Source organism: Amblyomma mixtum, chromosome 1 (genome assembly GCF_055824585.1).
Source record: "Amblyomma mixtum isolate Tamu chromosome 1, ASM5582458v1, whole genome shotgun sequence".
NCBI classification, from domain to species: domain Eukaryota; kingdom Metazoa; phylum Arthropoda; class Arachnida; order Ixodida; family Ixodidae; genus Amblyomma; species Amblyomma mixtum.
In genome coordinates this window covers 235,752,217-235,776,679 of record NC_143012.1, presented here as the reverse complement: position 1 = coordinate 235,776,679, position 24,463 = coordinate 235,752,217, and the positions used below count along the sequence as shown (strand labels likewise).

The window sequence follows — 24,463 nt, the reverse complement described above, 5'->3', positions numbered from 1 at the left end:
GCACACGGAATTCGCTATTTAAGCACTGATAATGAGGATGGGGCACCTTTTGATCTCATAATGCTCTTGGGCCTCCACTGTATACGGCGCTCCAGAATGGCAGGCTACCATTGTGACAAAGACGCACGACCGGCCCGAATTTATTTTCGGGAAAGCATGGACTGGTTTCTTGCAATCCAAAAAGCAGCTGCGGAGCCTCCCGAGTGGCTCTCAAGAATAGAGCCGTTGTGTATGCTGCGGGAATTTTAAGCTGACGAAGCCAGTCTCGTGCTGGCTGCCCACGACAGCGTCGTATGTATATAGCGTTATGTGTATTTTGTTGTGCAATGTCATGCGCCAAAGCCAGGCAATAAAGAAAAAAAAAGAATGCGAAAAAATCAAAAACAATGTTTCCGCCCGGGATCGAACCGGGGACCTTGCGCGTGTGAGGCGCACGTGATAACCGCTACACCACGGAAACGGGAATGGAAGCAGGGATTTCTTGTTTGTTCTGGAGGCTGCGTCCGCGACTGCCAAACATTTTTTCATTGGGAATGCGAAAAAAAAAACAATGTTTCCGCCCGGGATCGAACCGGGGACCTTGCGCGTGTGAGGCGCACGTGATAACCGCTACACCACGGAAACGGGAATGGAGGCAGGGATTTCTTGTTTGTTCTGGAGGCTGCGTCGGCGACTGCCAAAAATTATCCACCTGGGAATGCGAAGAAATAAAAGAAAAATAATGTTTCCGCCCGGGATCGAACCGGGGACCTTGCGCGTGTGAGGCGCACGTGATAACCGCTACACCACGGAAACGGGAATGGAAGCAGGGATTTCTTGTTTGTTCTGGAGGCTGCGTCCGCGACTGCCAAACATTTTTCCATTTGGAATGCGAAAAAATCAAAAAAACAAAAACAATGTCTCCGCCCGGGATCGAACCGGGGACTTTGCGCGTGTGAGGCGCACGTGATAACCGCTACACCACGGAAACTTTTTTTTTTCTTTATTGCCGATTGTGACGTGCAAATCAAGAGGTTACAAGAAATAAAACATGGCGGCCACACTTCGGCCGACACGACTTTAAAATTTTTTTGAGCGACATTAATCCATCTAGTACAGTTATCCATTGTGGTGGATCAGGCAGTGCGCTGTACACATTTCTTAAGCGCACAACGCTCTCAATGAAATGTTCACGAACCGGGCGAACAACCAAGTCCGCGTGTTCGAACTGGATTCGTGTTTTCCACACCGCGTGGAGGCCCAGGACCATAAGGAGGTCATAAGGTATTTCCTCTGAGGTATTCACAGGCAAGAAACGTATGCCGTACGGATCCAGGGGTAACTGTTTTTTTTAAGTTCTTTGGAGTACATCCCAATGAAAGATCGGGTCCCAGCAGTCTAGAAATACGTGTTCTATTGTTTCGAGTTTCTTGCATAAAAAGCAGTCAGTGTTCCAGGGAATGAAGAGTCCTTTATCGTGAAGCCAGGTCTGAACTGGGAGGGTGTTTGTATGTAACTTGAAAAAGAACGATTTGGCGGAGGGTAGTATGGGCATTTTCTTCACTCTTTTTAGGACGTCCTGTCCTGGGCCACCGCGATGTGGAGAACGGTACAAAGGTACAGGGAGCATGACATCTACAAGGTCACTGTAGAGTTTTTTCTTTGTAACGGTTGACAGGTACTGCTGGGAAAAACGTGCATTCAACAGCCCAAGCAACCACAGATATCCGTCGGACGTACGAGCTAGATCCGAACGTCCTTTGTCGAGATCGGACGTCCATCGGACGTACGAACACAATCCGATTTCGGATATCCGTATTCGTACATCCGCCGGACGTACGGACAGTGTCCACTTTTGTATATCCGCATGAGAGACGAGGTGGACGTCCGAAGGATGTAAGGTCGAGTATTTTCCCAGGCCATGAGTATGGACGTTTTTTATTTCACAGAAAATTCGAGTCTTTCGTGTATGTATACTGTTTTATTTGCATCAGTTGGAGGGTTTGACGCGAAGACGTTTGTAAATTGGTACGATTCCACTCCTACCTGCAGTGCAAGAGCCGCCAACGAGCTAAATTTATCTACGAGGAGAAGCAGGTGTTGCAGAATTTTGCAAGAACTCAATGACTAGTTTTATATTTATAAAACTTCTCCAAATTAGAGGAGTTGCGCGACATGTCCACTGTTTTGCTAGCTAAACTTGCCATTGAAACCATTCGTACGCATCAAAACTCCCGTGCATTCTGCTATCACCATCATCATAGATGTCAGTTCGCGGTCAGACCAATCCAATCCATCAGTACGGCTCCGTAGCGCTGTTGTTGATATGTCGCGTAGTGTTGTCGCGCAGATCTTTATAGCTCTGTTATTATAATGTGTGGCTTTGTTCGGTCTGCGGACGAAAGTTGTATGTAACTTAAGCAATTCGAAAGATACGGGAAGCGCCTGAAGCTCTTCTGGAGCACCGGAATCCCGTACTGCGTCGACCTTGGTGTAAAGAAGGCTTAGTGCACATGTGATTGCCTACGAAGGTATGTATCCAGTACACTTCTTGGAACTTTGCTTCTAGGACAATGCAGCATGCTCATATAACATTCGTTCACAGGACAGTGGGAGCAGTAAGCGCGAGGAGATGGCTTCCCCAAGTGTGTGCTGTTCTCACACTTTCGGGAGCTGCGGGAGCCCTCAACTCGCGCGACTAATTCCCACTCCTCTTCAAAGTTGCGGGACGGAGTGTTTTCGCATCTTGTTAATTTTTAAGGCATCGCTATGTTCACTGTGCCTATATAAAGAGTGACAACGCGCGAAAGGCAGACCATAGGAAGCACGTGAGGTCGCAGTGGTTCGCAACGGAAGCTTTGCGGCTTTCTGTGCACAGTCGCGTACAGTGCTGCGCAGGTTAGTGCCCTAAGGCCCATGAGAATAAATAAAGAACAGATACATTGTCAAATATGGTGTGGAAAAGTGAGAGCTGTTATTGCATTATATTTATTGAGGTGTTTGTTAAAGTGCATTGTCTGTTATACTTGCAGCATTAAACACTTCTATTAATTGGTTCCAATGTTTTTACTTGGGCTACTGCATTGTGCCATTTGTTTCACATGACTGATGTTTGCCGCGTTCTTTTTTATTTCAGAAATCCTGTGGGTGGGAAGATTACGGATGTGTGTCCGAAGCTTGCTACATTTGAAGAGTCACATTTAAGAAATTTTCCGAATGTAACCCATTGCTCTGCTGATGTATCATCAACCACAATAAAATATGCGTGCTATGCATCAAATTGTTTTTGGTTTTATTGCATTGCGCTGAGTGAAAAAAGCACGCATGCACCATATATGCGAATATTCGAGAAAGATCCGCCAATGGATGTACTCAACTGGACGTCCGTCGGCGGGCGAACCGTATACCTTTGGCCACCTTTCGGACAGCCGACGGACGTCTACCGGCTGTTTGCGGATATTCAGCGGACGTACAGAACATCCGAAACAGACCTCTGTCGGCCGTCCGAAGGATATCGGTGGTTGCTTGGGAGCCTATACGATAAGACAACTTCATGCAGGTATCCAGTCACCCTTCCGCACATATTTTGAACAGACGAGACTACGAATCCAGGCAGAAGTCTATACACTCTTACTTGTATAACTGTGCGCAGAAAGATATCATTCTGATCCCGTAAAAAAACAAAGCGTGCCACAATTTGTCGCAGAAACAAGTGAACCAGGCCAAAACCTCCTTTCTGTACAGACAAAAACAAATTTGTTCGACTGGACCGCTCCCAAGTCGAGGCCCAAATAAAAATAGCAAAAACCCGGTGCATTTTTTGAATGCTCATCCTCGCCGCACACAACACATTCATGACGTACCAGATTTTTGATATCAAAAAAAGGTTGCAGACAGTGGCTCTAGAAAACATCGACAGTTGCTTGCCTTGCCACCCGTTCGCCTTTTCTTTAGCCATCAAGGCTTGATCCCTCCAGTATGGTTCAGGGTCGCGATAATTTCCGAGAGGCACACCAAGGTACTGCGTCGGCACCATTGACCAGGTGAGCCGACAAAAGGCTTCTGGTGTGTCCACCCAATCGCCATGCCAGAAGCCATGACTTTTATTCCAGTTTATCTGGGCTCCAGTCGCCTCACAAAACTTTTCGACGACATTAGTTGCCTCTCTAATGCTATCTTTGCTGGCGCAGAACACCGCGATGTCATCCGCGTACGCCAGAATTTTGACTTCGGCAGCCTGTAGTCTGTAACCTGTTATGCGCGCATTATGTTCCATCGCCAGACAGAGTGGCTCAAGATAAGCGGCAAACAGCAGTGGTGAAAGGGGGCATCCCTGTCTCATCGACGAGGGCACGCACAAGCTATCAGTGAGCTCACCGTTAACAATAATACGCGTTGTACATTTTTTGTACGCCATCGTGACGCCTTCCGTAATCACACTGCCCACATTCGTGTGTTCAAGTATGCAGAGCAATGCCTTGTGCGAGACACGGTCGAAGGCTTTTGCCAGGTCAAGCTGCATCATCGCGACGTGATCGCCCAGCGCATCGCAACACTCGAGCACGCTCCGAGCCACGTGCACATTCGTCGCGATAGTGCGGCCTTTAATGTCACAAGTCTGGTGTGGTCCAACCAACTTCTTAATAACGCCTTGCAGTCGCTTTGCTAGAACTTTGGTGAATATTTTATAGTCGACGTTTGCAAGAGTCATTGGGCGATATGACCCTGGCAACAAACGTTTCTGAGCATCAGCACTCTTCGGGATTAGAACGATATGCGAGGTTGTGAAGGACAAGGGTAGTCTTTTCCGGTCATACGCTTCGCTAACAACGTGATAAAGAACTTGGGCAACCTCAGACCGGAAGGTTTTATAGAAAATGGCCCCTAAGCCATCCGGCCCAGGTGCTTTCCCGACTGCCAGCTCATTTATTGCGCATTCTATCTCACTTGGTGTGATTGGTTGTTCTAGCTGTGTCCTTACTTCTTCGTCAAGCTTTGACATCAACGGAAGGAATTCTTTTTGGAAACAATCTTTAAGGTCCCGTGGATGGCTTAGAATTGCTTTAAAGTGCAATCGCTTGCTTAATTTCATTTCTGTTAGACGTGATGTTTTCACCTATAGCTAGTTGGCGGATTTCTTTTTGACATGCGTATCTTTTTTCATCTGAGAGAGCCCACTTGGTTGGCATTTCTCCCGCCCACAGCTTCTCGGACCTTGATCTCACTACTGCCGCCTTGTACTTCTCCGAATCTATCCGTTCAAGTTGAGTTTTCACTTCCTTTATTCCTCTAACACACAGACCAGGTTCGACATTCTCCATACTAACAAAGAACTGCAGTTGCTGGCGAAGCTTTGTCTCTGCCTCTTTCTGATTGCGTCGAATGACACTACTTCTTTCAATAGCCATTGTTTTTACTTTCTGCTTAAAATCTTCCCAACGAATGGCGTAACTTTCTGGCTCGCTTGCAGTCAAATTTTCCAGTTCTTTCGTTACAGCGTCGACAAAAGCTTCGTCATCCAACAGCTGCGCATTCATTTTCCACAAGTCCCAGCTAAAGATTCGTTTTCTCTGCGTTTTTCCAAAGGCGGCCGTTACCAAGCAGTGATCGCTGTATGCGATGGGTTTCACTTCGTACTCGCTACACAAGGGTATCAATTCGGCAGAGACATATAATCTGTCTAACCTTGCATGGCTGTCTTTCTGGAAGTGTGTAAACTGCGGACGAGTACCGCTGGCGAAAACGCTACCAATATCTTCAAGGTCATATTCGTGCACAAGTGTATTAAGAAATTCTGCACTCTTGTCACGAACACGCGAATGTTTTGCGCGGTCATCAACATTACAAACACAGTTAAAATCGCCTAGCAGTATTATCACTTTCTGACAATTTAGGTACGCCTCAAGGCTTTCAAAGAATGCCCGCCGTTCCATGTCAATATTCGGCGCGTATACACAGATGACGCGACACTCCAATTCGCCAAAGACGATATCAGCGATTAAGAGGCGTCCACTGTCACATGAAAATACTGACTGCACGCAGATTCCAAAGTTGTTGCGTATGAATATGGCGCAACCACCTGATCCACCAATCGCGTGAGAAATACACACATCGAAATGAGCACGAAAATTGGACACCATTCGGTCGGTGAGCTCCTGGCTCTCAATTTTTGTCTCTTGGACTCCTACTATATGTAAGTCATTATCTAAGAGAAGGCGACTAAGCTGACATTGTCGTCGTCTTGCTCCAAGGCCCCGTACGTTTAACGTCGCTACCCGCCGTAGCGCTCTTTCGATATTAACCGCCATGGCTACACGGTAGAATGGTGCCCATTACACTAGCCCAAGGGTCGGTGCTCATGATACTGTGGCGATAAGCGCGTCGAAGGCCAGGAAAAAAAATAAAACTGTAACCAACAAAAAAGGACACTCCAAGTAAACTTGGCACCTCTTTCCAAGCCCGAACACGAAAAACGAACCGCTCAGGATGAGGGCCATGGCGTTTACGGAAACCCCTCCCAACCCACCTTAGCTAGACAAACTAAATTTACGGGGGCGGTTTACCCGCCTGCCGCGAATCAACCGGAATGGTCGGTCGCGGCTTCAAGGTAGACCTCCGCATACCTGGGGCTTTAGTGGGTGGCTCGTCTCCGCCCCCGCCGTCCTCCTTCGTCCCAACGCTAAGGGTCTTGTCGTGTGGTCGTTTCCCCGCCAGCAGGCTGGCTGAAGCGCTAAGGGTGTCCATAACCTCGGGTTCTGAGGTGTTGGGAGCCGCTTCATAATCAACTGAGGTTTTCAGCTCGGCGCTCGGAGCTGTCGAAGAATCCTGCGGAGGCGGTTGTTGCTGCTCTGCAGTAACCGCTTCGGTTCCGGGTTGCTCCTGCTGCGGCAGTGGAATCGCTGTATTTTCGGCTACCTCCGTTAATTCTTGCACTTGCCACCGATTCTGCATCCTCCATGTCCGCCTCGTCCATGAGCAGGTTTGAGGCGTCGTCGGTGGTTGTCAGTCCTGTTACGCTGGCATACGTCCGCTCGCACTGGCTGCTCTCAAGACCAAAGCGTCGGCACGCACTGCACTTAGGGATGCGGCAGTCGCGACGAATGTGGCCCGTGCCACGGCACCGAAGGCAGAGCGGAGCCCTGCCTGGCACGACCACGAGGGCCAACTCTCCGGCGACGCTCACCTGGTGCGGCAGGTCGTCTAGCTTTACGCCCGGCTTCAACTTCAAGGTGACCAGTCTGGTAGTTGAGCCCTTATCTGCTAGGCCATGCACCCGCCACCACTCTCGGCCGACGTCTGTGACCTTCCCGTACGGCTCGAAGGCAAACCGTACGTCGTCGTCGGGCACGCTGTGCAGCAACCAATGCACTTTCATGCGAGCATCCTGGTTGGCAGGATCAATTACGATACAGCGGCACTTTTTCACCAGCAGCTCACCCATGCCGACAATCTTTTTCACCGCATCTTCGTCCTTGAAAGTCACCGCCCACACATGGCTCATGCGGTAGGCTCCGAGGGCAATCACTTCCGGCAGGAGCGATAACCCGGCGAGCGCATCGCGAAAATCTTCTGCCCGATACGGGCGGGCCCTAACATCACAGTGTAGAAAAACGGTGTTCAAAACAAAACGCCCTGTTGGCAAACTAGGCAAAACAACTTGGTAATCATTGTCTGAAGCAATATTCCTGTTACCGCGGCCCTGCTGGGCCGCTGAAGCCGCTCCTACGGAGCCCATGACACACACGTCCGTCACGCTCGGTGGCCGGAAATGGAATCACACCACGAAAACGGGAATGGAGGCAGGGATTTCTTGTTTGTTCTGGAGGCTGCGTCGGCGACTGCCAAAAATTATTCACCTGGGAATGCGAAGAAATAAAAAAAAAATAATGTTTCCGCCCGGGATCGAACCGGGGACCTTGCGCGTGTGGGGCGCACGTGATAACCGCGACACCACGGAAATTTTTTTTTCTTTATTGCCAGGATTATAGTCAAAATGAAAGGGTACAAGGCGTAAAACATATCAGCCACACTTGGGCTAACATGACAATAAAATTTTTTCAGAGACACCAATGCATCCAGACAAGCGATCCATTCTGGTGGATCAGGGAGCGCTCGATAAACTTCTCTGAGACATACGATACTTTCGATAAAGTGGTCTCTGACAGAACGAACTCACGACAGGTTCGGCATGCTCAAACTGCATTCTCGTTTTCCACAGCGCGTGGAGGCCCAGGACCATGATAAGATCGTACGGTATATCGTCCGAAGCGTCTACCGGCAGGAATCGTATTCCATATGGGTCAAGAGGCAACTGTTTCTTTAATGTGCGCTGGAGTACGTCCCAATGGAAAATCGGTTTGGTTTGGTTTATGGGGTTTAACGTCCCAAAGCGACTAAGGCTATGAGAGACGCCGTAGTGGAGGGCTCCGGAAATTTCGACCGCCTGGGGTTCTTTAACGTGCACTGAAATCGCACAGTACACGGGCCTCTAGAATTTCTCCTCCAAAGAAATTCTAGCCGCCGCGGCTGGGATCGAACCCGCGTCTTTTGGGTCAGCAGCCGAGCACCATAACCGCTGAGCCACCGCGGCGGCAATGGAAAATCGGGTCCCAGCAGTCTAGGAATACGTGCTCTATGGTTTCGGACTTTTTGCATAAAAAGCAGTTTGTTGACCACGGTATGAAGATGCCTTTTTCCTGAAGCCAGGTCTTAACTGGAAGTGTGTTGGTATGTAGCTTAAAGAAAAAGGTTTTAACTGAAGGTAATATTGGCATTTTCTTTACTCTTTTGAGTACGTTTTGTCCAGGGCGCCCACGGTGTGGTAAACGGTATAACGGTACAGGTAGCATGGTGTGAACAAGGTCCTTATACAGTTTCTTCCTACTAACACTACACAAGTACTCCTGTGAAAACCGCACGTTTAACAACCTGAAAGCGAGCACTACTTCGCGCAGATAACCAGTCACAGCGCCACATGTGTTCTCACATGACGTCACAATGAATCTTGGGAGAAGTCTACGTAGCCTCACCTGCATCACGGTGCGGAGAAAGGGGTCATTTTGATCCCTTAAGAAAAGAAATCGTGACACGACTTGCCGCAAAAACAAGTGAACCAGACCTAGCCCACCACATTTGACTGAGATAAACAAATTAGTTCGGCTAGATCTCTCCCAGGTCGAGGACCAAATGAAAATAGCGAGGACACGATGGATTTTTTGTATGCTCGTTCGCGATGCACACAACACGTTCATCACATACCATATTTTTGAAATTAGGAAGACATTGGAGGCAGTCGCACGGGAAAACATTGACAGCTGTCTTCCCTGCCATGCATCAGCCTTTTCTTTTGCCTTCGTTGTTTGATCGGTCCAGTATTGTTCAGGATCACGATAACACTCGAGGGGCGCACCGAGGTGTGGTTTAGGAACTGTTGACCAATGAAGGCGACAAAATTGCTCCGGCGTGGCGTCCCAGTCTCCATGCCAAAATCCATAACTTTTGTCCCAATTTATCTGGGCTCCGGTGTATTCGCAAAATTGTTCAACAACAGCTGTGGCTTCTTTAATGCTTTCTTTGTTTGCGCATAATACGGCGATATCATCCGCGTAAGATTTTTATTTCTGCCTCACGTACTCTATATCCTGTTATGTGTTCATTGTTTGCAATTGCCAAACATAGCGGCTCAAGGTAAGCCGCGAACAGCAAGGGCGAAAGAGGGCATCCCTGCCTCACCGACGAGCGAACGCTCAGGCTGTCTGTCAGTTCCCCGTTTACGATGATTCGCGTTGAGCAGTCAGTGTACGCCATTCTGACGCCTTCAGTGATAACGCAGCCTACGTTAGAATGCTCTAAAATGCAGAGCAGAGCCTCGTGCGAGACACGGTCGAAGGCTTTGGCCAGATCAAGCTGCATCATCGCAACGCGCTCGCGAAAAGCGTCACAACACTCGAGGACCGTTCGCGCGACATGCACGTTTGTTGCAATGCTTCGGCCTTTGATGCCGCAAGTCTCATGCGGCCCTACCAACTTTGTTATAACGCGCTGAAGTGTCACTAAAACCTTCATAAATATTTTGTAGTCCACATTGACAAGGGTTATCGGGCGATAAGACCCTGGCAAGAGACGTTTTGCTTCACCGTCACTCTTTGGTATCAGCACGACGTGTGACGTTGTGAATGATAAAGGAACTCGCTTTTTGTCGTATGCCTCAGTGATGACATTGTGCAAAATCTGAGCAACAGAACAGTTGAAAGCTTTATAAAAGGCAGCTCCTAGGCCGTCAGGCCCGGGTGCTTTACCAAGGGACAGGTCATCTATTGCGCGTTCTATTTCACTGACGGTTATCGGTTCTTCCAGTTGCGTGTGTACTTCTTCGTCCAGCTGTGGCATAAACGAAAGAAATTCTTTCTGGAAGCTGTCTTTCGTATCACGTGGGTGACCTATCAAGTTCCGAAAATGCTCGGCCATCACTGTCTTGATAACCTTTTGGTCAGTCGTGATCTCGTTTCCGTTGGCAAGCTGCCGGATTTCTTTCCGACATGCGTATCTTTTTTCGTCAGATAGTGCGCGCTTTGTTGGCGTTTCTCCCGCCCACAGCTTCTCGGATCTTGCTCGTACAATTGCCGCTTTGTATCTTTCTGTGTCTATAGTTTCGAGCTGTGTTTTCACCCGCCTTATTTGTTCAGTACATTTACCGGGCTGAATGTTTTCCATGCTTATCAAAAATTCTAGTTCCTGGCGAAGTTTTGTTTCGTTTTGTTTCTGGTTGAACTTAATAATGCTGCTTCTTTCGATGGCTATTATTTTAACTCTCTGTTTAAACTCTACCCATTCAACTCCGAACTGGTTTGGCTCCAGTGTGAGCAACTTCTCTAATTCTTCCGTTACTGCGCTAACAAATGCATCATCTTCCAAAAGCTTCACGTTAAACTTCCAGAGGTTCCAGTTGAAGCGACTTTTGTTTTGCCTTCTTCCAAACGTTGCAGTTACGAAGCAGTGGTCACTGAACTGGACTGGTTGCACTTCATATGCTGCACATGAAGAAACCAGTTCGGGTGATGCGTATAATCTGTCTAATCTCGCGTGGCTGTCACGCTGAAAATGGGCGTACTGAGGACGTGTACCATTCGTCAATACGCTACCAATGTTTTCTAAATCATAATCACGCACCAGGGCACTTAATACTTCTGCGCTCTTGTCCCGAACTCGTGTGCGTTTAGCGCGATCATCCATTGTACATACGCAATTAAAGTCGCCCAACAATATCAACACTTTGTGACAGTTAAGGTAGGCTTCAACACGTTCAAAGAAAGATCGACGCTCGGTCTCAACGTTGGGTGCATAGACACAAATGACACGAAAGATAAATCATAAACAGCAAAATCAACAACTAAAAGGCGACCACTTTGGCATGATAACACTGACTGTACACAGATCCCCAAGTTATTACGGATGAATAGGGCGCAACCACCTGATCCACCATTCGCATGACAAACGCATACATCGAAATGCGTACGGAAATTGGACATCATTCGGTCGGTCAGTTCTTGGCTTTCGATTTTCGTCTCTTGAACGGCAACTAAGTGTAATTCTTCATCAAGAAGAAGGCGGCTTAGCTGACTCTGTCGCCTTCTTGCACCCAGCCCCCGGACATTTAACGTTGCTACGCGTAGCATTTCCCCGAGATTAAGAGCCATGGTAACACAATGGAATGGTGCCCATCTCCGGAAAAAATTCTCGCTCTCCAGGTCTCTGTGCCCATATACACACCGCAAGTCTGCCAACAAAATATACACTGGGGCCTGCAGGAAGAACCTTGGTGCCAACAGCACCTTGCCTCGACACGAAAAGAAAACGGCACATCGACACAGCCATAGAGCTTAGAAATCCCCCCGTTCCCATTATGACGAAGGCAACACAAAGCTACGGAGGCGGTTTACCCGCCTGCCGAGAGTCAACCGGAATATTCGGTCGCGGCTTGAACGACGCCAGCCTACCTGGCGTTTTCTGCGGCGGCTCGTCCCCGCCGCTTTCGTCCCGCTGCTGCAGCATGCTGGTGGTGTTTTCATGCGTCCGCTTCCCGGCTGCGGGACTCGCTGATTCACGGGACGTGTCCGGCTTCTCTGCCGTGGTGTGGTCGTCGCTCACGTGCGGTTCAGGCTGCTTTTTTTCCACGCCTTTCGGCGTAGCCACGACGTCCTGGGCAGGCGGTTATTGCTGTTCCGCGGCGCTTGCCACAACGACAGGTTTCTGCGTAGTTTGCAGTTGAGGCTGAGTTGCCGTTGGCAAATGCGCTGCTTGTCTGCCTCCCGCCGACGATAACTCCTCGACGTCCGCCCCATCTCGACGTCCGCCTCCTCTCTAAGCGCTGGCACCGTTGCGGCAGCGTATGTGCGGACACACCCATCTTCCGAATGTCCGAAGCGTCGGCAGCGTGAGCAGCGAGGTATCTTGCAGTCACGTCGGACATGTGCGCTTCCCTGACAACGCAAACACTCCATGGGCCGCCCAGGCACGACCACAAGGGCAAGCTCGCCGGCGACTCTTATCTGGTGGGGGAGGTCGTCCGCCTTCATTCCAGGCTTCAGCTTGAGCAGAACTAACCTTGTGGTGTAGCCCTTTTCTTTCACTCCTTGCACTCGCCAACGCTCACGGGTTACCTCCGTCACGTTCCCGAAGTCCGCAAACGCAGTCCGGATATCTTCGTCGGCGACGCCATGCAGCATCCAGTGTAGCCGCAGTTTCAGCACGTGGTCCTCTGGGTCGAATATAAGACACCGGCGTCCTTTAACTGGAAGCTCCTTGAAAGCCGCCAATCGCTTCGTTGCTTCAGCGCTGTTGAGAGTCACCGCCCAAACATGGTTGATTTGGTACGCCCCCAACGCCACAACGTCGGGGAGCGCACGCGCTTGGGCGAGGGCGTCACGAAAGTCTTCGACCTTGTAAGGACGCGCTCGCACGTCGCCGTGCAAAAACACCGTGTTGAGAACAACACGTCCTGTTGGCAGAGTAGGCAAAATAATCTCGCAATCCTTATCTGCTTCAATGTCGGACCTGCTTCCGCGGCCAGCAAGGGCCGCTATCGCCGCTCCACCAGAGCTCATGATTCTGCGACCGTTCACTGGCGTGGCCGGAAACAGAACGAAACACCACGGAAACGGGAATGAGAACAGGGATTTCTTGTTTGCTCTGGAGGTTGCGTACGCGACTGACAAAAATTCTTCCCCTGGAAATGCGAACAAATAAAAAAAAATCAAAAACAATGTTTCCGCCCGGGATCGAACCGGGGACCTTGCGCGTGTGAGGCGCACGTGATAACCGCTACACTACGGAAACGGGAATGAGAACAGGGATTTCTTATTTGTTCTGGAGGTTGCGTACGCGACTGACAAAAATTCTTCCCCTGGAAATGCGAACAAATAAAAAAAACAAAATCAATGTTTCCGCCCGGGATCGAACCGGGGACCTTGCGCGTGTGAGGCGCACGTGATAACCGCTACACCACGGAATCGGGATTGAGAGCAGGGATTTCTTGTTTGTTCTGGAGGTTGCGTCCGCGACTGCCAAGAATACTACTGCTAGGAATGCGAAAAAATAAAAAAAAAATCAAAAACAATGTTTCCGCCCGGGATCGAACCGGGGACCTCGCGCGTGTGAGGCGCACGTGATAACCGCTACACCACGGAAACTTTTTTTTTTCTTTATTACCGGACACTGACACATTACAAAATTGTACACGGAACAAATCAGCCAGCTCACAGCCAAATGTTCACGTAGAAATGGTAGTAATAAGTAAGCTGTCATCCTTAGGTGGGATGACGTTGTCGTGTTGAAATTCTCTCAAATGGATCAAGGGTTCTAATCTTGGCAGCCATTCGGGAACTGTAGGCTTCAATTTGTGCATTTGAACAAAGGCATGCATACTTTCACGAAAGTAGAGCCTTGCAGGGCGAGCATCGGGGTCTAAATGAAACCCAGCCATCCGGGACCGCCAGAGGCTGTGCAGACCGATTAACATGACGGTATCGAAAGGTACGCCATCTTCGTTATCTGTTGACAGGAACCTGATGCTACGTGTATCTAACGGCAAGTCTTTTTTAAGTGTTCTTTGCAGCACGTCCCAAAAATAAACCCCCTCCCAACAGTGTAGAAAAACATGATCTATTGTCTCAGGCTGTTTGCATTAAACAAAGTGACCCCCATGGCAGAAAAAAGCCCCTGTCCTCAAGAAATGTTTTTACCGATAACGTTCCAGTATGCAGCTTAAAGAAAAACGTTTTTACTCCGGGGGAAACTGGCATCCTTTTTACCCGCTTCAATACATCTTGACCCGGATAGCCGCTGTACAAGGCTCTGTACACAGGAACGGAGAAAAAGTCATCGCATACATCCTTATACAATTTTTTCCTATTGACTGAGCACAAATATTCAACCGAAAAACGAGTTGTCAAAATTCTGACACTGTTTACGACCTCTCTTAAAAACCCAAAGAGGCGCCCTGGCATACTTTCTGTGGCAACAACAAAATTTGGCAACGCCCACACGAGCCTTACTTGGCAAACAGTGCGCAGAAATGGAGCAGTGACGTCGCGGAAGAAAAGGAATCTGTTTACGAGCTGTCGTGCGAATAAGTGTGCTAGCCCAAGACCCCCGTCTTTGACACTCCGAAACAAGTTATCCCGTCTACACCTTTCCCAATTCGACGCCCAAACAAAAGCGGCAAATACCCGATGCAGCCTCTGAATGTTTAACCTGGAACAGTGAAGCGTTTGCATTACATACCACAACTTGGCCACAAAAAACAGATTACAGACCGTTGCGCGTGCAAAGATAGACAGCGGCACACCGCTCCATTTGTCAGCTTTCTCACGTATTTCTTGGGCTTGGTCGCGCCAAAATGGCTCACTGTCTTCATAACAGTCTAAAGGCACACCCAAATACTTAACCGGTGTTGTGACCCAAGCCACGTTGGCAAACGTGCAAGGCGTCGATGGCCACTCTCCGTGCCAAAACCCTAGACACTTTCCCCAATTCACCGGACTTCCAGTTGTCGTGCTGAAATCTTTCACGGCATCGACTGCCACGCTAACGCTCTCTCTGTTCGCACAGAAGACGGCTACGTCATCGGCATACGCCAAAAGTTTGACCTCCGTCATGTGGAGTTGGAAGCCCTGTACATCTTCATTCTCAAGGATTGACAAGCACAAAGTTTCAATATAAATGCAGAACAGAAGCGGGCTGAGGGGGCAACCCAGACGCACCGAACGTCGCACATTTACGGGTGCATCAAGTTCCTTGTTGACAATTAATCTTGTAGTGCAGTTTCGGTACGCCAAGGCCACGCCCCCACTGATAACAGAACCCACATTAATGTAATCTAGAACTGCAAACAAGGCACCATGTGAAACACAATCAAATGCTTTTTCAAGGTCGAGCTGTAGAACCGCGACGCTACCGCATGTTGCGTCACAACACTCCAGTACGCATCTGACCTTATGTATGTTCGTAGCAATGGCCCTTCCCTTGATGCCGCAAGTCTGGTGAGGCCCAACAATCTCCTTAATAACGGTCTGTAATCTGGCTGCTAGTACTTTCATTAGTATTTTGTAATCAACATTTGTCAGGGCTATTGGCCTGTATGACGTCACCAATCTCAATTTCTCAGTTTGTTCTGTTTTGGGGATTAGTACAGTACGTGACGACGCAAAAGAAGGCGGCAACAAGTTAAGATCGTAGCCTTCGTTAAATACTGCAGCTAACAATGGGGACAACACCTTTTTAAATGCTTTATAAAAAGCCGCGCTCAAGCCATCAGGCCCTGGCGACTTTCCTGGATTTAGATTATCAATGGCACGCTCAACTTCATGTTCGGAAATCGGCCGCTCCAACCTTTCTGTGGTGTCAGCATTTATAGTCGTGGCAAGGAAGAAAGAAACACGCGCTTAAACCTGTCCATGTTCATGTCGCGAAATGCAAACAGTTGCTGATAGTATTCGTAAAACGCACGTGCAATGCCGTCTTTATCTGTCACGAGGTTGCCGTTCCACTCTATTTCTTCTATGTCGTTTCGACGAGCATGCGCTTTCTCGAGACCGAGAGCCCGTTTAGTGGGCGTCTCGCCTGGTGCGCATCTTTCGGCCCTGGCGCGAACGAGCGCTCCTCGATAACGATCCTCTTCCAATAACTCAATTTTCTTTTTCAGTTTTCTGATATCCTCATTATAGACCCCTGGATCTTTGCACTCGTGCGCTATTAACTGATTTAGTGTCGCCCTTAAACATGCTTCTTCTCGCTTTTCATCATGTCGAATACAACTGGCTCTTTCTATAGCTTTCATCTTAATTCCTTGTTTGCACCATTCCCACTGCTCTCCAATGGTGGTGCACGGCTGTTGTTCTAACTAAAGCTTCATCTTCTAAGAGTTTGGAGTTTAGCTTCCACAGTCCCCACACAAATTTTTCCTTCGGTTTCTAGGGCCGATGGTACATTTCACAAGACAGTGATCCGAAAAAGACACTGGCATAACGACATAATTTTGGCATTTCGGAATCGCATCCAACGATAAATAAATACGGTCGAGCCTGGCATGACTGGAACCTTGGAAGTGTGTGTATTTCACGCTGCGCGCTCCCTCCAAACACTCCGCTACATCATCTAGAGCAAATTCGCCAACTAGCTGCGACAAAACATCCGTGCTTGCGTCTCTAAAGGCGCGGCTACTTGCCCATAACGACGAGTTGTCGCCCACTATTTAAATATCGCTGGATGCTCACGAAAAAATTTAACCTTTCATCAGCCGCATTCGGTGCATAAACACAAAGAACGCGCCATTCACTGTTATGAAAAACGAAGTCACACACAATAAAGCGACCCTGCATACATGAAATCACTTCCTGCACTGTCAGTCCTGGCAACTTCTTAACGAACAGAAGGCACCCGGCCGATGTGCCAACCGCGTGACTAACAGCCACATCGTACCTCGACGTGAAACGCTGCACCATGCTCCCCGTGTCCTCTTCCCCTTCTATTTTGGTTTCCTGAACCGCCAACACGTCCACGTCCTGGTCCGTTAAAATACGGTATACTTGACTTTGCTTTCTTTTCGATGCAAACCCACGGACGTTAAGCGTTGCTACGCTCAGTGACTGTTGCATCGCCATTTTCGTACTTTAGAAGGACGCTGGGAGCATGGTGCTTACCTTTCGCGCCTAGCACGTCGCTAGGCTCTTCCAGAAGTCCCGCCGCCATCGTAATTATCAGGCTCGACGTGCTGCGAGGGCGGCTTTTCGGCTGCCCTCCGGCCCGTCGCGATGTTAGGTTGCGGTCTGAAGGAAGGTCGTCGTCCCTGCACAGTTTTCGTAGGTGGTTCCTCGGCGTTGCCAGGGGCCTGCTTATCCGCACCGTCACCAGCGTCGGCGTGCGGGCGCTTCGGCGCACTGCCAGCGCTCGTTGACCGGCCGCCGTTTTCCGCATTCGTGTTCTCAGCCGCCGATGTTGCCGGAGCACTTGTCCCTTGAAGGGGCGCTTCCTCGCTCACAGGCGCCTCCGAAACAACGGATGGCAGTGCCTGTGTCTTGTCCACGCCCTCGCCCGCCTCCTTTTCCGTGGTCGTCGGAGTTGTCACGCTGGGGGCCACCGCAGAGCTTTCCACACCATCGGTCCCTTTGGCTGCCTCCTCAGCCTCGACGACGTCCATAATGTCTTCCGGTGTCTCCTCTCTGAGCGCTGGCACCGTTGCGGCAGCGTATGTGCGGACACACCCATCTTCGGAATGTCCGAAACGTCGGCAGCGTGAGCAGCGAGGTACCTTGCATTCACGTCGGACATGTCCGCTGCCCTGACAACGCAGACACTGCATGGGCCGCCCAGGCACGACCACAAGGGCCAGCTCACCGGCGACTCGTATCTGGTGGGGGAGGTCGTCCGCTTTCATTCCAGGCTTCAGCTTGAGCAGCACTATCCTTGTGGTGGAGCCCTTTTCTTTCACACCTTGCACACGCCAACGCTCACGGGTTACCTCTGTCACGTTCCCGAAGGCTGCAAACGCAGTCCGGATATCTTCGTCGGCGACGCCGTGCAGCATCCAGTGTAGCCGCAGTTTCAGCACCTGGTCCTCGGGGTCGAATATAAGACACCGGCGTCCTTTAACTGGAAGCTCCTTGAAAGCCGCCAATCGCTTTGTTGCTTCAGCGCTGTTGAGAGTCACCGCCCAAACATGGTTGATTTGGTACGCCCCCAACGCCACTACGTCGGGGAGCGCACCCGCTTGGGCGAGGGCGTCACGAAAATCTTCGACCTTGTAAGGCCGCGCTCGCACGTCGCCGTGCAAAAACACGGTGTTGAGAACAACACGTCCTGTTGGCAGGTTCAGCAAAATAATCTCGTAATCCTTATCGGCTTCCATGTCGGACCTGTTTCCGCGGCCAGCAAGGGCCGCTATCGCCGCTCCACTGGAGCACATGATTCTGCGACCGTTGACTGGCGTGGCCGGAAGTAGAATGCTACACCACGGAAACGGGTTTGAGAGCAGGGATTTCTTGTTTGTTCTGGAGGTTGCGCCCGCGACTGCCAAGAATACTACTGCTAGGAATGCGAACAAATAAAAAAAATCAAAAACAATGTTTCCGCCCGGGATCGAACCGGGGACCTTGCGCGTGTGAGGCGCACGTGATAACCGCTACACCACGGAAACGGGATTGAGAGCAGGAATTTCTTGTTTGTTCTGGAGGTTGCGTCCGCGACTGCCAAAAATCTTCCTCTGGGAATGCGAAAAAATAAAAAAAAATAAAAAATAATGTTTCCGCCCGGGATCGAACCGGGGACCTCGCGCGTGTGAGGCGCACGTGATAACCGTTACACCACGGAAACTTTTTTTTTCTTTATTTCCGAAAACGACACAACACAAAGGCTCATTTAAAATATCGCTTCTGCTGCACTTCAGCTGAAGCGAGTAAGGTTAAAATTTCTTCAGCTTGACCAAGTCATCCAGAAGTGTTACCCAATGAGGTGGGTCAGGTTGTTCCCGGAAACATTCCCGTAGGCAAACAGCACTTTCAATGAAGTTTTCACGTACACTGAGAATATTGATACCCGCGTGCCTTACTTGCATTCGCGTTTTCCACAAGCTGTGGAGGCCAAGGAGCATGAATAAGTCATAAGGTACATCTGCGCGATCCACTGGTAAAAAGCGGATGCCATAAGGGTCCAGTGGGAGTTCTTTTTTTATAGTTCTCTGTAGGACGTCCCAATGAAATACTGCGTCCCGGCAACCTAAAAACACGTGTTCGATAGTTTCTGGCTTCTTACATAACAAGCAGTCGGTTGTCCAAGGGACAAAGAGTCCTTTTTCATGAAGCCAAGTTTTTACGGGCAGTGTATTACTGTGCAACTTGAAAAAGAACGTTTTCACTGCCGGCCTAACTGGCATCTTCTTCACACGTTTTAAAATATCCTGCCCTGGGCCTCATGGCATCATGGTGTCAACCAGGTCTCTGTACAGCTTTTTCTTGCATACATTGTACAAGTAGTCCGGGGAAAATCGAACTTCTAACAACTTTTAAGAGAGCACGACCTCACGCAAATATCCCGTCACAGCGCCACACATGCTTTCGCCGGACGACACTACGATTCTGGGGAGCAGTCTTTGCAGCCGTGCTTGCATCACAGTTCGCAAAAAGATGTCATTTTGGTCGCGCAGGAAAATAAAGCGTGATACAACTTGTCGCAAAAACAAATGAACCAGTCCAACGCCTCCTTTTTTGACTGGAAGAAACAAGTTTGTTCGCCTGGTTTTCTCCCAGGTCGACGACCAAAGAAAAACAGCAAACACACGGTGAATTTTTTGAATAGCGGCTCTCGATGCACAAAGCACATTCATTACGTGCCATATCTTCGAGATCAGAAACACATTGCAGACATAGGCGCGCGAAAAGATTGACAGCTGCCTTCCTTGCCACGCGTCCGCTTTCTCTCTCGCCCTTGACGTCTCTTCACTCCAGTGTGAGCTGTGATCGCGATAACAGTTCAGGGGCACACCAAGGTAGCGCGTTGGCAAGCGAGACCACTGCAGTCGTGAAAAAGAATCCGGTGTAACGTCCCAATCACCGTGCCAAAATCCAGAGCTTTTCTCCCAGTTGACCTCACATCCAGTCTGACCACAGAACTTTTCAACAACTCTCTGAACTTCAAGAATGCTGTCTCTGTTCGTGCAAAAGGCTGCTATGTCGTCCGCGTATGCAAGGAGTTTGACATGCGTAGACTGCAGCTTGAAACCCGTGACATATTCACTATTGAGAATGGTAAGGCATAACGGCTCGAGATACATTGCAAAAAGCAGCGCAGAGAGCGGGCACCCTTGCCTCACCGACGAGCGGACAGTGAGGCTGTCAGTAAGTTCGCCATTAACTATGATACGCGTCGTACAGTTTGCGTAAGCCATTTTCACCCCATCTACGATTACACTACTAAGGTTTGAATGCTCTAGGATGCAGAAAAGAAAGTCGTGCGAAACGCGATCGAACGCTTTTGCCAAGTCTAGCTGTATCATAGCAACCTGACTTCCAAGCGCATCAACACATTCCAGTACTGTTCTTGCCACATGTACAGGTGCCCCAAAAGTAATACGGAGCACGCGAGCGGTGGCAGAAATGGAAAAAACTGCATGCCAGCGCGCTCTATCAGCAGATGCGCGGCAAAGAGCGAAGGAGCGTCGGCACATCCGGCTGACCCATCTCGATAACTTGATGCTCGTGTTATCGCCTCAACGAGCGAAGCTGCGCTGCTACCATCCCTGCCCGCCTGGGGCGCTTTCAATACCTCATGGTGTGTTGTTCGTCTGGGCCGTGCAGAAATGTTTGCCATCGGCACCGTGCGCTTTATGCTTCGTCAGGACCTGCACTATCTTCGTCTGTGGAGCAGCCGAAGTCTGTGCCACACATGGCGGCGAGTTTGTGCGCTGATGAGTATAAGCACTCGAGCAACGTTTTGGCAAATGCGGTGACAACTTTGCTTCGCTCTAGGGAACGCATGCCAAACAAAAAATAAAAACAATAGCATCCATGTGCTGTCTTTGATAAAGATAGGTGCTCAACGGCATAGCAAGTGGGATAATAATTCAAGACCATTTTCTTCCACACAAATTCACTTTCTTACACTGGACAACCTTCGAGAGCAACCCGGATACGTCGACTCATTATACCAGCCCCTTCCTCGACGCATGGTCGATGTCATTAACATGAGCGGGAGCTTCACCTGTCATTAAACTTTAAGTTTGCATGAAAAGTGCCTTTGGAAGTTGTTTTTTTTTAATCGCCTCCACCCTGTTGCCATTTTCTCCTTTGCATGTTTGCAAAATATAGCGATAGGGGAGGACTAAATTAGAGACAAGCTCGTTTTTTGTTTTTCTTTTTTTCCTCCATTGTAAGAAGTCAAATTTGGGCCAACGGAAGTGATCGATAATTAGTTCAGTTGCTATACTGTTGTGCCCCTATCTTTATAACGAAAACATCGAAGGCAACACATGAATGTTATTCTTTTTTTCATGCACTTCCTTGAACGAAGAAAAAGTTGATCACACTTGCCAAACCGACGGACGAAGCATCTACAGCTCGCGCACAAACTCGACGAGCAAAACATGAGCTTGTTCATTACGATAAAAGCACCGCGAACTTCATGACGAACGCAGAAAGGGAAGACGATCAGGGTAAGACGTTCCATGGTTATATCAGCGTCTGTGTCTCGTCTTCCCTTTTTGTGTCCTTCGTGAAGTTTGCTCAGTTTTCACGGTGACAAACGCACCGCGAAGCGAAGAGCGAACCACGGCGGTCTCGCAGGCTGAAAACGGTGGCATTCCTGAAAAAGCAAAAACTGCAACCAACCTGCCGAACGCCACTTCCTACACGGCGCGGACAAACAACAAACGCTTGCATGATGTATTGAAAGCGCCTCTGGCGAGCACTGATGGTAGCAGAGCAACTTCACTCGTGGCGGCGATAACGCGAGCATCACGTTATCGAGATGGGTCAGCCGGATGTGCCGACGCCCCTTCGCTCTTTGCCGCGCATCTGCTAATAGAGCGCGCTGGCATGCAGTTTTTTCCATTTCGGCCACCGCTCGCGTGCTCCGTATTACTTTTGGGGCACCTGTATATTTGTGGCTATGCTGCGTCCTCTGATGCCACAGGTCTGGTGTGGCCCAACTAACTTGTCGATTACGCTCTGCAGCCTTTTTGATAGAACCTTCATGTATACCTTGTAATCGACGTTGGTGAGACTGATAGGTCTATAGGAACCCACCAGCATTCGTTTTTCTATGTCATCAGACTTGGAAATAAGCACAATGTGTGAAGTAGTGAACGACATCGGGACCTTTTTTCGATCATAGGCTTCAGTTATAACGTTCAATAAGAACTGAGCAGCTTGGTTTTAAAGTATTTATAGAAGGCAGCATTCAGCCCATCTGGCCCAGGAGATTTCCCAGATGGGAGGTCATCTATTGCCGTCTGAACTTCTTCCTAAGTAATAGGCAGCTCAAGACGCTCCTTAACATCCTCTAGAATTGGCTTCAGTCGTAAAAAATTCTCTTCAAAGCCTACAGTGCGCTCGCGCACATTACTGAGAAGGTCAGAAAAGTGCTCCGTAATAGCGTGCTGAATACCTCTAGAGTCGTTTATAATGTTCCTCTCGTGTCTTATATGTCTGATTTCCTTCTGGCAAGCGTAGCGCTTTTCATCTGATAGCGCTCGCTTCGTAGGTGATTCGCCTGCCCATAATCTATCGTTCCTTGAGCGTACAACCGCCGCTCTGTACCTGTCAGTATCGATTCTTTCGATCTGACATTTGACGTCTTTTATTTGTTTAGTGAAAAAACCTGGCTTGCTACTTTCCATGCTCAAGAGGCACTCGAGCTGTCCGTTAAGTTCTTTTTCTCTTTTCTTCCGTTGATACTGAATTACGCTACTTCTTTCTATTGCTTTAATCTTCACTCGTTCTTTGAAACTTTCCCATTCGACTGAAACGCTGTCTTCAGGCGCAGCTAGCGCACTGTCAAAGTCTTTTGTAATTTCCTTGACAAATTCTTCGGCATCTAAAAGATTTTTGTTGAGCTTCCACAGATGGTTTAAGCGTGATTTTCTTCCTTTCATTCCAAAAGTCGCACTCACAAGGCAGTGATCACTAAACGACACTGGTTTTACGCCGTATCCAGTGCAGAGCGGCACGATATCAACCGATACATACAACCTATCTAATCTTGCATGACTATCGCGCTGAAAATGCGTGTATTCAGGCAGGGTTCCGGCTGAAAACATATCTCCAATGTCTTCCAAAGAATAGTCGTGCACGAAAGGCATTCAATAGTTCCGCACTTTTGTCCTTCACTGGTCTACACTTTACGCGGTCAGTAGCAGCACACACATAGTTGAAGTCTCCCATTAGGACCAAAACCTTTTCACAACTCAAGTAAGGCTCAATGGAAGAAAAAAACAACTGACGATCACTTTCAACACTGGGGGCATAAACGCAAACTGCGCCCCAAAGTCAATTTGAAAACGAAAAATCTACAACCAAGAGACGACCACTTTCGCTTGCAAGTAAAGACTCTACACTTATACCTAGTGTATTACGAATAAAAAGAAGGCATCCACCTGGTGCACCGACAGAATGACTCACACACACACACATCGAAGTTTGCGCGGAAAGATGACACCATGCGGTCGGTCTGTTCTTGAGAGTCTATCTTTGACTCTTGCAGAGCTGTTAAGTCTAGGTCATTATCAAGCATCAAGCGATTAAGTTGACATTGCCGCCTTCGTGCTCCCAGCCCACTGACATTCAAAGTTGCGACACGCAATGGGGCTTCTAGTTTAATAGTTTAGTTTAGTTTATGGGGTTTAACGTCCCAAAGCGACTAAGGCTATGAGAGACGCCGTAGTGAAGGGCTCCGGAAATTTCGACCACCTGGGGTTCTTTAACGTGCACTGACATCGCACAGTACACGGGCCTCTAGAATTTCTCCTCCAAAGAAATTCTAGCCGCCGCGGCCGGGATCGAACCCGCGTCTTTTGGGTCAGCAGCCGAGCACCATAGCCGCTGAGCCACCGCGGCGGCCTAGTTTAATAGCCTTGCGATTAATTAAAACAATGCAATCTGCTCCATATGGCGCCTACCTCCTCAGTCGTGCGTGTGTCTCTCCTTGTTCCGCTGCGCTTGCACGCATGTGCGGCCTCCCAACGATGCGACTATCCGCGCACACAAACGCAGAGTTCCAGGTGAGAGCACACTACGTCGGACGACGCACAACCAACACTCCCGCCAACGAAACAACAAAACTACGGAGGCGGTTTCTCTGCCTGCCGTGTCGCAGCCTCAACGTTCGGCCGCGGCTTCAAGGACGGACGTCGAGTCCCCGTTGTTTTTGATGGTGGCTCGTCGCTGCCAGCTCCGGCCTGCGGCTTGTCGCCGACGCTTTCCTCATGGGACCGTTTCGC

The 24,463-nt window shown here is 49.2% G+C and overlaps 1 protein-coding gene and 10 non-coding genes across 11 annotated transcripts; all 11 read right to left on the bottom strand.

Annotated features, from left to right (window-relative positions):
• Positions 1-387: 387 nt before the first annotated feature.
• TRNAV-CAC (transfer RNA valine (anticodon CAC)) lies at positions 388-460 on the bottom strand. The gene has a single exon. It is a non-coding gene; the product is annotated as a tRNA-Val (tRNA).
• Positions 461-551: 91 nt separating this feature from the next.
• Positions 552-624, bottom strand: TRNAV-CAC (transfer RNA valine (anticodon CAC)). Its single transcript has one exon. It is a non-coding gene; the product is annotated as a tRNA-Val (tRNA).
• Positions 625-722: 98 nt separating this feature from the next.
• Positions 723-795, bottom strand: TRNAV-CAC (transfer RNA valine (anticodon CAC)). Its single transcript has one exon. It is a non-coding gene; the product is annotated as a tRNA-Val (tRNA).
• Positions 796-897: 102 nt separating this feature from the next.
• Positions 898-970, bottom strand: TRNAV-CAC (transfer RNA valine (anticodon CAC)). The gene has a single exon. It is a non-coding gene; the product is annotated as a tRNA-Val (tRNA).
• Positions 971-7,866: 6,896 nt separating this feature from the next.
• On the bottom strand, positions 7,867-7,939 carry TRNAV-CAC (transfer RNA valine (anticodon CAC)). Its single transcript has one exon. It is a non-coding gene; the product is annotated as a tRNA-Val (tRNA).
• A 5,302-nt stretch (positions 7,940-13,241) lies between these two features.
• TRNAV-CAC (transfer RNA valine (anticodon CAC)) lies at positions 13,242-13,314 on the bottom strand. Its single transcript has one exon. It is a non-coding gene; the product is annotated as a tRNA-Val (tRNA).
• A 102-nt stretch (positions 13,315-13,416) lies between these two features.
• Positions 13,417-13,489, bottom strand: TRNAV-CAC (transfer RNA valine (anticodon CAC)). Its single transcript has one exon. It is a non-coding gene; the product is annotated as a tRNA-Val (tRNA).
• A 105-nt stretch (positions 13,490-13,594) lies between these two features.
• On the bottom strand, positions 13,595-13,667 carry TRNAV-CAC (transfer RNA valine (anticodon CAC)). The gene has a single exon. It is a non-coding gene; the product is annotated as a tRNA-Val (tRNA).
• A 55-nt stretch (positions 13,668-13,722) lies between these two features.
• LOC149371199 (uncharacterized) lies at positions 13,723-18,439 on the bottom strand. Its single transcript, XM_089564913.1, has one exon. It carries the CDS (start codon positions 18,437-18,439, stop codon positions 17,198-17,200), a length of 1,242 nt encoding a protein of 413 aa, XP_089421039.1. The 3' UTR covers positions 13,723-17,197.
• A 158-nt stretch (positions 18,440-18,597) lies between these two features.
• Positions 18,598-18,670, bottom strand: TRNAV-CAC (transfer RNA valine (anticodon CAC)). Its single transcript has one exon. It is a non-coding gene; the product is annotated as a tRNA-Val (tRNA).
• A 103-nt stretch (positions 18,671-18,773) lies between these two features.
• Positions 18,774-18,846, bottom strand: TRNAV-CAC (transfer RNA valine (anticodon CAC)). Its single transcript has one exon. It is a non-coding gene; the product is annotated as a tRNA-Val (tRNA).
• Between the last annotated feature and the right edge of the window lie 5,617 nt (positions 18,847-24,463).

Coding starts and splice junctions, on each gene's coding strand:
- LOC149371199 (XM_089564913.1), bottom strand. CDS start 18,439: ATGTGCTCCAGTGGAGCGGCGATAGCGGCCCTTGCTGGCCGCGGAAAC.